This window comes from Syzygium oleosum, unplaced genomic scaffold, assembly GCF_021117445.2.
Source record: "Syzygium oleosum isolate NSW1041296 unplaced genomic scaffold, Sole_v2.1 Sole_v2.13, whole genome shotgun sequence".
In the NCBI taxonomy this organism is placed as follows: domain Eukaryota; kingdom Viridiplantae; phylum Streptophyta; class Magnoliopsida; order Myrtales; family Myrtaceae; genus Syzygium; species Syzygium oleosum.
The window spans coordinates 3,829,649-3,844,149 of NW_026607497.1; the positions used below are offsets into that span (position 1 = coordinate 3,829,649).

General features: G+C 39.7%; 1 protein-coding gene and 1 pseudogene across 1 annotated transcript; one reads left to right on the plus strand and one right to left on the minus strand.

Moving 5' to 3' along the window:
- Positions 1 to 561: 561 nt before the first annotated feature.
- On the plus strand, positions 562 to 5,237 carry LOC115675102 (probable disease resistance protein At4g27220; annotated as a pseudogene).
- Positions 5,238 to 5,391: 154 nt separating this feature from the next.
- LOC115675158 (putative F-box protein At3g29830) lies at positions 5,392 to 10,131 on the minus strand. Its single transcript, XM_030597766.1, has 4 exons — positions 9,217 to 10,131; positions 8,796 to 8,969; positions 5,951 to 6,005; positions 5,392 to 5,549 (listed from the first exon to the last, which is right to left on the minus strand). The coding sequence occupies exons 1-4, from the start codon at positions 10,129 to 10,131 to the stop codon at positions 5,392 to 5,394; spliced, it is 1,302 nt and encodes a 433-aa protein (XP_030453626.1).
- Between the last annotated feature and the right edge of the window lie 4,370 nt (positions 10,132 to 14,501).

A 14,501-nucleotide genomic window follows, 5' to 3' on the forward strand; every position in this document is an offset into this window, starting at 1 on the left:
TGACAAATCGAGGGGCACTCTCGGTTTCTAAAGGGTATTTCTGTACTTATCGTGGGGTTACTTCGCTCGTCTTTTCCTATTCCTTCTCTTCATCTCGCAGTATCACACCGCTTCGAAATTTCCATGTGAACGAGATCGAGATCGAGGGATAAGAACTCGAGCGGCCATGGAAATTTTGCTGTAACCGGAGTCAAACAAGGGTGTGTGATTAGCAACTGGACCAGAGCTTCGGTCCGCCTCCCTCCTCGTCGTATGTTCATCTTTTTACCCTCGTTATGCATGGCCTGTCTGAATTTCCTGTTGCAACTCGTGACCCTCTATTCTAGGATTTTACCCTTCGATTGTTTAGTCGGTCCACTATGGAACAGAAAATAAGCAATAATCATGTCAGGTCAAGCCAAAACAGGATAGTTTACCGTCCATCCTTAGAATTGATTGACATTAGAAGAAATCGAGCAAATTGAAGAACTCGGAGGTGCAGCTGAGCCCGGGCCATGAAATAATGCTGTAACTGGACGAGCGAGAGGGAGGGAGGGAGGGAGAGGTTTATATGTGTATCATGTGAAGCTTTAAATCAAAGTATAACAACTTGTCGATTCAATTTAAATGCAGCCTTTCACTTGCAAAGATCGAGGCAAACAATAAACTCACACAAATTGCTGCTTGTTAGAGGGCAGGAGGTGTTTATCTGTATGTATCGCATAAAGCTTTAAATCTAAGTTTAATAACTGTCCCATGCAAAGATTGTGGCAAACAATAGACTCGCACAAATTGCTGCTTGTAAATAAGTTCGTTTCATATTTCTTCCATGTTTTATTTGACGAATTACCAAAAGTATATCCAAATTGTGAACAGGTGCAGGTTCATCAGCCTTGCGTCCATTGCCTGAGACGAATTTGCCCCAATCAGTGTCTTTCTGCTTTAACCAACATGCCACGCCCACTGAATGCCGAAGAGGGAGAACCCAGTACAGAGGTTCCACATGGTATGTGTGCATCTCTAAATTTGCCATAAGTTGAAGCTCGTGCAGGACGCTTGATTTGTCTCCTAATCTTTTATTAAGAATAGGGATATCGGCAGGATGCTCAGATTTCTAATAGTCATAGAGAAACAGAAAATAGTCAGGAATTAATAGGAAAAGAGGAGTTTTAAGAGTCGGTCATTGATAATCACTAGATCTTTGAAAATGAAAAGACAAGTGTTTTGAAGTGTGGCATTCAAATCTTGAAAAGCCATGGCTCTCCCTATCCCCCCCTCTGATTTCCTACATGAGCATTGGCTTATATATAATTAAATTATTTATCAAAGATAATTCCTATGACTTTTAATTTTAAATTAGTTTTTTTTCCAATGGAGAGCTCATGATATGGGGTTGCTAATATTTCACTATTGTGACATGAATGCCTACATAACATATTAATTATCGTATGGAATGTTGTGTATAATATTTTTGTTAGAAAAAGTGAATACAAAGTTACAATTTATTTATTTCTGTGAGTGTAACATATCTATAAAATATATCTAAGAAGTACCTAATAGTGAATTTTCACTTATACTTGAGTTTAGGTGCGAGAACGCATGTTGCACTGGCTAAGAGTCAACCAGGTACCCATAGGCTTGCCGACACAAATATGACATCTCTCAAAAGAAAGCTGGAAGAACTCATCAGTAGTCGCCGAGTGGACATGAACAAGCTAAAGTCGAAGTGGAGGAGGATAGAAGAAGAATATTGGAGTGTAGCGCAGGCAATCAGAGAAGGAATATATTTTCCTCCGGAGAAAGTAGCAGAGGTGGAAGAGTTGAGCAAAGAAGTTGAAGAGATTCTTCTAGTTCCAGGAAGATTTCGGCAAGAGGCGACGGCACTTGTTAGATACAGCAAAACATCTCCCTCGGTGACAATAGAATTAGTAGGCAAAGAAACTCGACGGAAGGTGAATAGGATTTTTTATTATTTAATGCAGGACAACGTTTCCATAATTGGTGTTTATGGTATGGGTGGAGTGGGCAAGACGGCCATTTTGAGGCATGTCTATAACAGACTCCTTGAGGATCTTGCCTTGTATGTGTTCTGGGTTGCTATACCTCAGCATTTTAGTGTGTATGCGCTACAAGAAGAGATCGCCAATGCAGTCGGACTAGACAATCTCTCAAATGAGAAGGACGTGAAGAGAAGGGCGGGCCTATTGTATGGACATCTGAATGTGAAGAATAGACCCATCCCTAATTTTAGATGGCCTTTGGATGTATTTTGAAGCTAAGGATGTGGGAATTCCGGTTGAAACAGGCAGACTAAAGTTGGTAGTGACAACTCGATCACTAGATGTGTGTTGGATGATGCACTGTCAAAAGCAAATCAAGATAGAACTTCTTGATATGGAAGACTCTTGGAGGTTATTTTCAAAGACGCTTTGCTTTGCAGAGAACTCCTTCGGGAAGTGGAACAAATTGCAAGATCTCTTCTTGATAGGTATTATGGTTTGCCACTTGGGATCATTGAGATTGCAACTCGCTTGAGAGGAGTAGAGAAAGTGCATGAATGGAGAGGCATGTTGGGAAAATTAGAAGACTCCAGGATGGAGCTTGACGTGTACAAGAGACTGCAACTCAGTTACTTGAACTTGGGTAAAGCTCAAGTGCAATAGTGTTTCCTGCATTTAATACTTTGTTTTGGAGAAGTCCTTTCAGAAACTAATAGAGAGGATTTGATATAGTCTTTCATAGATGAGGGTTTGTTAGGTGAGATTGCCACCAGGCAAGGATTGCACGATCGGGGTAACACCATATTGGATAAAATAAGAGGGCCTGCCTGTTGGATCTAGAAAAAGAGTATCAGTATCTACACCTGTTGACAAGGGACATGGCATTTGATATAGTGACGAGCACAACTCATATGGTTAAGGCCTGTATGGGGTTGAAAGAAATACCGGAGGAAGTATTATGGACTGTTCGTCTAGAGAAAGTCTTTTTACGAGGCAACAAAATAGAAGAAATCCCATACGACATATCACCAAATTGCCCTAAACTGACAAAGGCTGTCTCTGAATGACAATGTCATGTTGGGAGTCATCCACGAATCTTTCTTCAGACATCTAAAGGGGCTGACGGTTCTAGATCTCAGCAACACTAGAATCACGGAATTACCGAAATCCATCTCTCAGTTGGATAGCTTGGAAGTACTGTTACTGCGAAGTTGTTGGGCATTACGTTTTATTCCTTATGTAGGAAAGTTGGGATCCCCAAGAAAGTTGGATCTCCAAGGGTGTGCAAGTCTTGAAGAAGTGCCAGAGGGCATGGAGATGTTGGTAAACCTGAGATACCTCGCCTTAGATGGCACAAAGATTGAGACATTATCAGAGGGAGTGTTGGGGAAGCTGGTGAACTTGCAATATCTTGCGATTAAAAAGCTGAGAGCAGGAGAAGAGGTAAAACTAACGGAAGTAGAGGCACTTTATTGTTCTGTTGCTGATGTGGAAATGTTCAATGCATGCGTGGGGTCTCTCGAGCGAAATAGTTGCCGATGGTACAGGCTCGCGATGGGTGCACCGGACGGTTTCCGCCTTTGGGGTATGAATGAGACTGAGAGGAGTATACTCATCGATAGTTGCGACCATATCGTTGCGAGTGTAGACCGAACAAGTGGTGATGGCTGCGCTCTGCTTCCAGAAAGTGTGCAATCATTGGAATTGTATAGGTGTCATAAAATGAAGAGAGTGATGGAATGGGAGTGGCTGACCACTCTCCTTCCAAGTCTGGAGTAGATTATAATATATAGTTGTGAGAAATTAGAGGAAATAATACGTGGACCATTGCCAAGAGGAGCCACTTGTCGCCTTACATATCTTGAAGTAAATGGATGCAACAACATGAAGAGGGTGCTGCTGAGGCAAGACATGTTGCTCCACCTCCCTTTCCTGCAAGAGATATCAGTCAAAGACTGCAAGGGCATAGAGGTGATAATAGGTACTGTTGCCAAGATGAGACACTGTTCCTTCCCAAAGTTAACGAATCTGGGTTTATGGAATCTTCCGGAACTGAAGAGCATATGTGATGGGAACATGAGTTGTGATTCCCTCGAGTGTATTTCTATAGACAATTGTCCAAAACTGAAGAGGATTCCTCTGCAGCTGCCCCTGCTTGACAGTGGTCTCCCTTCTCCTTCCCCTTCTCTTCGAGAGATTCGGATAAATCGGCAAACGTGGGAGTCACTGGAGTGGGATGATCCCCTTGCCCGTTCTTCACTTGAGCACTTTGTCAAGTTTCTTGGTAAGTCACCCACAAATTTTACTACTTCTTTTATCCTTTCCATCTCCCTTGGTCCCTTCTAAGGATTGATTGTCCCGCGATATGGGAAGTTCATTTTTTTCCTAACTTTTATAGCGAGTGTTATACCACAAAACTGTGCTACGCACTGATAAATGAATTCTATTACAGCTTGAAAGTGTAGCATAATGGTCATGTTATTATTAAACGATAGTTGTTTCGGCGATGTTCAAAAATAAAAAATAAAAAAATACTCCCTTAACTTTGAATGAATAACAACGGCAATAGTCCTTGCTCTTTCTTTTTTTGGCCAAGGCACTCTTTGTACATTTAAAAGATGTTTCTCACACAGATTTTACAAAAAAAGCTATTCTGAGTATACAAAATTTTTGCATATGCTGGTATACAAATCCCTCTATTACAAGTGATCAGTTTTGTGGTCACAAAATGATCACGACATAGAGATAACAAATGATTAAGGGCTGCAGAATTCTTATACAAAAAATTTGAAATAGATCGTAACACCCTTGTTGGAAAGATGCTAAAGCCTAGTAAAAGTAAAATTTGATTAGGAAGTTCTACTTTATTAGTTGGGATAGTTTAAGAGAGCATGTTAAATGCTTTTTACCTTTTCTTTTTGTTGCCTTTTCTGTTTTACCTCATTCAGTATTTCTATTTTTTGTTGCCTTTTCTCAACTGCCAGTGACCAACAAAAATTAATATTTCTGCCCCCAGACTGATGAAGCCGTAGAGGATCCCGTTGAGGATGAATCGTCTTCTGACGGCAGTGGACATCAAACTCGTCACCATTGCTGCATCATCTTGCTCGATCGATGTTTTAAGTACCTCTGAACCTTGTGATGACAAATGCTTAATTGTATGCCTTCTTTTCCAATCTATGATAACTATGTCTTGTTTATTGACTTCTCGGTTTGTATTATCCCTTATTTCTACCTCGTTAAACATTTCTCTTTCTATTTCTCTCGCCCATACTTGAATGAATCGTGTAAAGGATAGATCTGGATATGAATTAGATGATCTACTTAGAGCAAGTATAATCTACTGTGGGAGGTGCTCTTGGTTTGGATCAGACTAGTGGCTATTTCACTCGACACAGCGCATGATGCTAGCTTAAATGGCATCCGCAATGTTGACTGTCTTAGAAATTATCTGAGCAGCCAACTTGTAACTAATGCACTTGAGAAGGTTGTCGTGCAGAAACCCATTCTGATTAGAGCAGAGCTCCAAATATCTTGTCCTCTGGTACTCAGAAAGGTCAGAGTCAATACCTGTGCCATTTTCGACCAAGATCTATAACTAAATTTAGGACCGTATCATCTGAGAAGTTGCAGAAATAGTTAAACGGAACTAAATGTAGATTATGTACTTTCAGGTGTAAATTCCGCATAGATGACCGGTCATAAGCTTTATGTATGGACTATTCTCATAAAGCTTAAGACGGAGACAGCACAACTAGCAACTGGCATGTTCCTAAGACATAAAATTACGTTTCTGGCATTTTCTTGGTTAATGATTTTCGCAGCTTTCAACATGCCACTATGATTGAAGATTCCAAAGATAATCCGCTGCGTGCTTTAATGGGATTCGACAGCTGTGTTCACTACTGTGGGAATTCGCAAAGATTACTGAATGAAAAGGAGGGTTGCGATTTCGCAGAGTCACCAATTACCCCATCTCAAATTGCGAATAATGTCGAGCTGAACAACAGAGCTCATGCTGAAAAACTGAAATTGAGAAATCCGGGTAAGGTAATGAAATGAAAATTCCATGGCCGAATTTAACATCGAGCACCTCGATTGGTGTCCAAGGGAGAGACTCAGTTTGTGTTAGTCACTCAAACTCACCAACAACGGCAGCTCACCAAGTGCGCACTTATGTATGCATCCTAACTTTGATCCAATCGAAGGAAACATGCTTGAGCAGTCTTAGACTCGTCAACCAGGTCAAGTCGAAACTGCATGAGAACAACTTCATGGACTCGAGGGCCATCGCGTTGTGTTGGTAAATTCATGGGGAGATTGTGGGTGGGTCGCGATTCTCCATGTCTTTCTCATCCCACAACACGTCACAGAATGCTGTATAGCGGATGCTTTTAAGGCAGTTAAGGCTGCTTTAAGCACTTCGATTGGTGTCTGAGGGAGAGACTCTGTTTGTGTTAGTCACTCAAAACTCTTCAACAACCGGTAACTCACCAAGAGGGCACTTATGGTGTGCATCCTAACCCCAATCCAGCCGAAGGAAACGTGCTTGAGCAGTCTCAGACTCGTCAATCAGGTCAAGTTGAAACTGCACGAGAACTACTTCATGGACTCGAGAGCCATCACGTTGTGTTGGTAAGTTCATGGGGAGATCGAATGCAGGTGGGTCGCGGTTCTCCTTGTCTTTCTCGTCCCACAACATGTCAGAGAATGTTGTACAGATGATGCTTTTAAGGTAGTTAAGGCTACTAGAAGTACCTGGATTAGTATCCGAGGGAGAGACTCGGTTTGTGTTAGTCACTCAAACTCTCCAACAACTGGCAACTCACCAAGAGGGACTTATGGTGTGCATCCTAACTCCAATCCAACCGAAGGAAACGTGCTTGAGCAGTCTGAGACTCGTCAACTAGGTCAAGTCGAAACTGCATGAGAACAACTTCAAGGACTCGAATGCCGTCGCGTTGTGTTGGTAAGTTCGTGGAAAGATTGAATCCGGGTGGGTCGCGGTTCTCCATGTCTTTCTCGTCCCACAACACGTTGCAGAAGTCCAGTTCCAGGGCTTCGACTTCACATGTAAACTGCGAATGTAATGCAGCACTGCACGTCTTCTTCGAAGTTGCGAGCTTCGGGAAATAGAGTCTGAATTTCTGTAAAATGGGTTCGGTGTAGTCATCGAGCCACGACCGGAAAAAGTCGACAAAACCGAGTCTTTGGGTTTGTTTAGTGCTGCATTGTCTTGTACGAAGAATCGCTCATCAAACTCGCCGTGTGTTGTCGAACGCCACATCCGACCTCAATAGCGGGATAGCACGCTCATTCTCGTAGCATTTTTGAACGGCAGAAACGAAATAATGAGTATGAGAGGATCGATAAACTCAAATAACACGTCCATGGTGATCTGAGATTATCTTCAACTACTGCAAGAGGAGTGAGAGGCTTTTGTGTACTTCTTTCCACTTGTTCATTTTCTATCTTGCCGGTTACCATAAGTTCAAAAAAAAATGAAAAGCCACGAGAAGTCGCAAAAGTCTGATGATGGTTGTTTGCGTCGTTACATCGTGCCTCTTCGACGATAAGGGGAATAAAACTAACTACGATTGAAAATAAGTACAATGTCGGTCCACAAAGAGAGGAAAGCAACAGCAATTTCAGATCAAGAAAAAGGAAAAAAAAAAGGAATAATTTAGAATGAAGAGACCCGTCAGTTTGCGGGTTAAGTCCTTTGAATCGACGGAAAAACATAATATATCATCGTGACCCAAATTATTACGCACTTGTGCATCGCACTCAATGTTCCAAAAAGTTTTACCGTGCATGGTTAAAACATTAGAGATGATAGATCATGGGAAGAATGTGCATCCCACAAGATAGTTAAAGGAAAATTTACAACAATATAGTGATAGTAGCAATAAATACATATAAGTATTATATAAGATTGACAAGTTCAGGTAGGGAAAAATTTCGAAAGGAAAAATCAAGGTTGGGAATGCAACAAAATGGCTCTTGCATTTTGCACACTTTTAACATAGTTTTCTATGCACTTACACAAAATATAGTACAAACGTAATGCAAAATATGTACGCCTAATGTATTTAGATATAACAGGAATATGTATATGTCTCAATGCATTATTCTTGGATGTCTCCGAAGATACAAACAGAAAAAAAAAAAAACCAAAATCAAACAAATAAAACACAACAAACCCGCATGGAAACCGATAATAGTCTAGTAGTCTTATTGATCAATCGCCACTTACAAAACTTAATTCACGCTAAATGATCATTACATGAACATTTGGTGACGCTCTAGGGAAGCTCATAAAAAACACAGCCCTTTGTAAGTAAATTGAACGATCACCACCCTCATTGGAGAGATACAGTTTGAGTTCTTGCATGACACGCCCATAATACAGCAAATAACTCAACAGATTATTTTCATTGACCGTCCCTTGAAAACCCTTCACTTCCACCACCTTCAATGTCCGAAGCACGCACTTGTAAAGCCTATCTATGTGACCGGACCAAAATCTGCTTGGATCGAATATGAACGGCGGTTGATAATCCTGAAGAAAGTTGATAAAACGTCAAATATTTATGTTGATATCTCATGTTACGAGTTTGAAAGTTTTTTACAATCACATGTTGTCAAATCATGATAGTTTATCGGAAGGGAAAAAGGATCATGAATCACTCCTACATAAATTAACCATTACGTATGGAAAGAAATATAATGCAAGATCTAATGTGCCAACACAAATAACTCATATAAGGCTTGTTTTCTTTAAATGAAATATGCAAGGTTAATGTGTGCACTTACAGGGAAAATTCTTGGAGGGCTCATTTGAAGGGTTAGGGTTTCGAGAAAAGGACAACTCTTGAGGAAGAAAGCAATGCCCCAAAACTCATCTTGGTGCATTGCAGCGTTCAAAATAAGATGTCGCACATTAAGAGGTGATTGCATTCTCAAGGGCTCCATCCCAGTTGGAACAACCTGATAAACATGATCATATCGTTATTACACGAACATGTCTTGCAATAATAAAAAATTGTTTGTAACAGATAAGAAATTAAAAAATGGGAACTATTAAAAGAGGACAATATTCAAATTGTACTTAGAAAAGTGTGTGAATGCGATTACAAAACTGACTGTGATTTTTCGGTCAAGATAAGTTCCCCGATGTTTTATTCACAGGAAAACAGTGCACGGAAAAAACAAAGATAAACAAAGGTACGCATACCTGAAGCATGAAACTACAAACTTTCAAAACCCTAGCGCAGTCCAAGGATGATAAAAGTCTCTGAAGAAGATCGCCACCAGATTCATCGAACTCCGACTCGGATCCAAAGTCAAGTTCAGCCTCTTCCAATTGCCTTGTCAAAATCAAATCAAAGATCCCTACAGACCCTGAATACTTGAAAAACCTCAAGTTCGGTGCCTCGATCCCAAACCACTCTTGATAGAAATTGCAATTATCCACCACCAATGTCTTAAGGGCCACATCCCTCTCGAAAATACTCAGATGCTCGAGGTTCCAACATTTTTTCAGCCTCAAACTCTCCAAGCACGTACAATTCCGCAATAGGTCATTCAGGGTAGACATTCTAACTGCGATCCAACCAAACGAAACATGTTTAAGCAATCTGAGATTCATCAACCAGGCCGGGTTGAAACTGCATGCGAACAGCGTCAACGACTCAAGACCCAGCGTGCCATTTTCATAAACTTGCATGGGGAGACCAAACTCTGGTTCATGATTCTCCATATCGTTCTCGTCCCACGTTGGATCTGAGAAGTCCAGTTCAAGCGCTCCAACATTACGGGAAACGGCAAATGAAATGCACTTTTGCACATCGGCTTCGAACTCGCGAGGCTTTGATATACGGAGCTTGAACCTTCGCAGGACGAGTTCAGTGGTGTATTCATTGAGCCAGTGCCGAACGAAGTTGATGAAATCGAGTCTTTGAACACGTTGAGTTTCAACGGGTACATTGTCCCTAACAAAAAACTGCTCGTCAAACTCAATGTTCGCCGTCAAACGCCATAGGCAATGCCAACGCCGGGATAGTACACTCGTTCTTGCGGCTTCTTTAAAGGGCAAGAAGGAAATGATGGTGACTATTAGAGCGTCCGTCAAATCGGAGAACATGTCCATGACGATTGAGATTTTTTTCTTCAAGTAGCATAAAGATTTATGCACTTGTTCGTTTGCTATCTGTGACATGCATATATGTAAGGAGCGAAGAGGCACAAAGCTAGAATTTTGTTTTTCAAACATGCCTCTTCGCTGAGACAAAGCTAACGTACGAATAACTACTTGGCATTTTTTTCTTTTCAAAAAACAAATTGGAACAACATGATGGTTGGAAAATGTGAGATACTAGCAATACGCAGACCTCCCGACCAAGCATTCCAATTCTTGGAATTTGGCAACCGGGACTAACTTTTGAGCAATGGCCGAAAATAATCCTCTTGCTACGAATACAAATATCAGTTACCAAAAAAACTGTCGATGACTATCTAGTACGAGATAAAAACATTTGGAAGATCAAATTCTAATAAAGTACAGCTTTATCAAATTTTCTCACTAGGTTCCATTCCCTCTGTTTCACATAAATTCATCCTAGTAATCTCTCTTTTGCGTGACAAGGAAATTTACACAATACAAGCCACATAAATGTCTGGGCTTTAATTGATAACTTACCTGCTGTGACCGAATCCGATCCTTTTCAAATAATTCATAATATCGTGGAGGTTCCAGGTCAGTCGCTCAGTTACAGGGTAAGGCTTGTTCGGTGCTTGGGTCCTAATTTTTCAGGGACGTGACTATTTGGACCATGGCTACCCCTTGAAAATAATAGAGATAATGGGATAGTGCCGGATCACAGTAATGTGATAACGAAACTGGATGATATAGAAAAAACAAACATAAACTTTATTAAGTGGCCAAAATTGGTGAGTAAAAACCACTATCAATTTCTTAAATAAAAAGTAGAGGTTTAGAATTCGTTATTTCACTTCAAAAATTGATGTTAAGGAAAATTACCAAAAAAGTCCAAAACATTTTTAGGTTTTGCCAATTGAGTCCATCCGGCTAAATTTGGTCGGAAATTGCTGATGTGGACACCAAATGTGGCATACCCGACGCTAAAGTTGACAATTTTTTAAATATTTTAATAATTTTTTGTATTTGGTATTTTTTTTGTTCCTTTTCTTTACTTTGTTTTTTGTTTTTTGAGTGAAAGCCAACGACCCTCGCCAGTACTAGGCGAGGGATGAGACGCCCGCGCCGGCCAAAGCGACCCTCTATGAAAATTTGGGATTCTTACAATATGCTCCATCGCATAAGTTTCAGTATCTTATAATATTATTTATTTAGGTTATAGTGGGCACAATCTTACTTGACGTAAACTATCTATAGTTATGGCAGGTCCATAAACTCTATTTTTAATTAGTCAAAATAACTCATTTCAGATTTAAGATGGATAAAACAACCTCAGGGCTAGTGTATTGGCATTTTTCTAATTTTTGGTGTATTACTTTTTGTATTAGTGACGAGACACATAGAATATTTGACAAATGTAGCCATTAAAAATACAAGAAATGTAGTGTGAAAACACAATATACATCAAGAATATCAGTTGAAATGGAAAGCGTGTCCAAATGAAACCGAAAACGTGTTAACATATTATTGGATGGTCAAGGACACATGTTGTGCACAGAAGGCACCACATGTTGGCACCAAGAAAGTTGGTGATTTTCGCGATTGTCTATAAATAAGAGAGCCTTCTCTAAGTGTTTTCTGATTTTTCACAAGTTCCATCTCTCATTTTTCACAAAACTAGAAAGATTATTATATAGTAATCAACTTCCCGAACAAAAATTATGTGTGCATTTCGTGCCCTTATTTTCTCAAAAGATGGCCCAAATTAGACTTTATTTCAAATAAGAGCCTAAAGTGGCCATACAAGTTTCAAATAAGAGTCTAACCTCGCCAGCCGACCAAATCTTCTAACTGGTCAAGGGCATTTTGTCCAAAGAATTTTTTTTCTTTCTTTCCATTCTTCCTTTTCCAAAAAATTATTAGTGTCAGATTAACCAAGAGAAAATGTGAGTACGACCAGACTGTTTCATCGTGGACTATTTCACCTAATCTTGAGAATAAAAATCGTCAATATAAAAACCAGAAAATTATTGAGAATAAACCATGAAATACTAAGTAACTTGCATGACATTTCAATTGTCAATCAGTTTCCTCAAATGATAAAATTACTACTAGCATGAGGGAGCCTCATTAACTGAGATGACACAATACAAGCAAGCCATCAAGAAATTACAATCTATTCGTCACACCTCAACTAGGTCGAGGCTATGGATAGCGAGGCAGTGGAGGTTGAGGCTGTGGATGTGGATGCCTTGGTGAAAGTTGAAGCTGCGGATGCCATGGATGCAGTGGAAAAAGCTGAGGTGGTGGAGGTGGCGGAGGTGGTGGGAGGTGGAGAGGCGATTGAGGTATGGGAGGATTAATTCCGAATGCACGCCGTAAGTCATTTCTCATATGCTCAGGAACAGCCGAGCAAATCATGAAACCTAGCTTCGGGTATGCCGTGAGGTGCCTCCGAATTATTCCCACATAGTTTTGTCTATGATGTATTCGGTCAACAATACAAACAGTGTCATATATTTTGATCGAGTTCGACATCGACATAATTCCACGGTGGACTCCTCTCATCCTAGGCATGCTGATTATCAACCTACAAAGAGTACACAAAAAAACACTGATTCCATGAAACAGGTTTTAACACTTCATTTAGGAAAATCATCGAACAGGTAATATGAAATTTAGAATACGAACTCCTGATTCGATCTCTATGGAAACATCATCCTAGACGAGAGACATGACACTCTAAATTGAAATTCTTCATTGCAAGTCAACCTTAGCTTCGCAAGATTTTATTCAAAATTTCACCGGTTGAATTCGGTGCATTAACTCCCGATAAAATAGAGAAGAACAAAGTAACAAAGAAGGAGGCGTACTTGATTCAGACAGGACTCACTAACTTCTCCGTTGGGCCGTGAAAAATTCCGAATACTGGCGCGTTAAACGAAGCACGTGCATTGCGTTTATTGAAATATTCGACACTTGATAAATTATACACTTATTTTTTAGGATAGTGATTGATTGATATCTTGAGCCAACTTTACACATAAGACTAAATTCACATCTCTAATATAATCCGGTCTAACAATAGAAATTTAATCAATTGATATTGGACAAGTCGAGTAAGTTTCACAGGTCCTGCTCGAGAACGAAGAGGAAAAATAGATAAGTGAGAATGCTATTAAAAGTAGAGTAAATCAAAATCGAATTTTTTACTTTCGTGAATAAATAAATATATTGGATAGGAAATAATCAATTGATAAGCAGTAAAACCTCTCTAGCTACATTTCTTGAATAAGTAGTCTCTTCAATATTGAAATGTTTTACAATAAAGCAAGTATTTCCCTTTGTATCCACATTTTGTACATAGCAATGTGCAAATTTATCCATGTATTGAAACATCAACCTCCAATTTGGTGTAAACATTTTCAATGATGCACGGAGCATCTCCTTGAGAAATACGATAGATATCATCCTCCAATAGTAATACGCATTTTGCAAGGATTTATTTTAGTTTTATTTCTTAGTAATGGCATTAATCATCCGAACATTTTTCTCATGGATTTTTATAACGTACATTGACAATGCAAAATTTTCTTTACACCACAGGGCTTGATGTTTTATGGAGTTTTTAATGAATTAAAATCGAGTTTTTTCTTGCCGAGAGGGAAATTGGCGATTCTGGCCAAATTCGAGCGACTCATTGCCTGGCTTCGGACCAGTACGGTCCGGTCGCACCGCTATGGACAACAAAAGCCCTAAGTTAATTCGGCATTAATCAAAAGAGTTTCGGAGTTAGGGCAAAAAATTTGGATCTATATCAATTTTGAATTTTTGGGTTCGATCTAGGGTTTGTTAAGCTATAAAATTTATGGGGAAATGAAATTTTAGGGTGTTGTGGAGCCGTAGTATTCGACGAAAATCAATTTGGAGTTACGGTTTGATCGGAGTGAATTTTCGAAATTGTGGGTGTGTCGTTGGATTAGTTATGAATTTCTGATTTCGATGATGGTTTGGGCACATCTTCGGTCGTCTTTTGAGTTCGAAAAGCTTAGGATTTTCTAATATTTTGAAAGGGCTTTATATTGATTGTAACTTCACTTGAATCGGAGTTCGGTGGAGAAAGTTATAATACGAACAAATTCGAAACTTTCACTTGTACTTGATGTGGCGTAGGGGGCTCGTGAGACCACAACTATCTATTTTTCCTTCTTTACCACATATGATGGAAATGGACAGTGTAAATACGCAATTCCACTGGAAGGAAAATGGGAGAACTACACCAGATCAAAAAATCTCGTTCGACACACATTGTATAATATATGACCCATTAGTTCCACCCATTATTTTGTTAAATAAGCCCA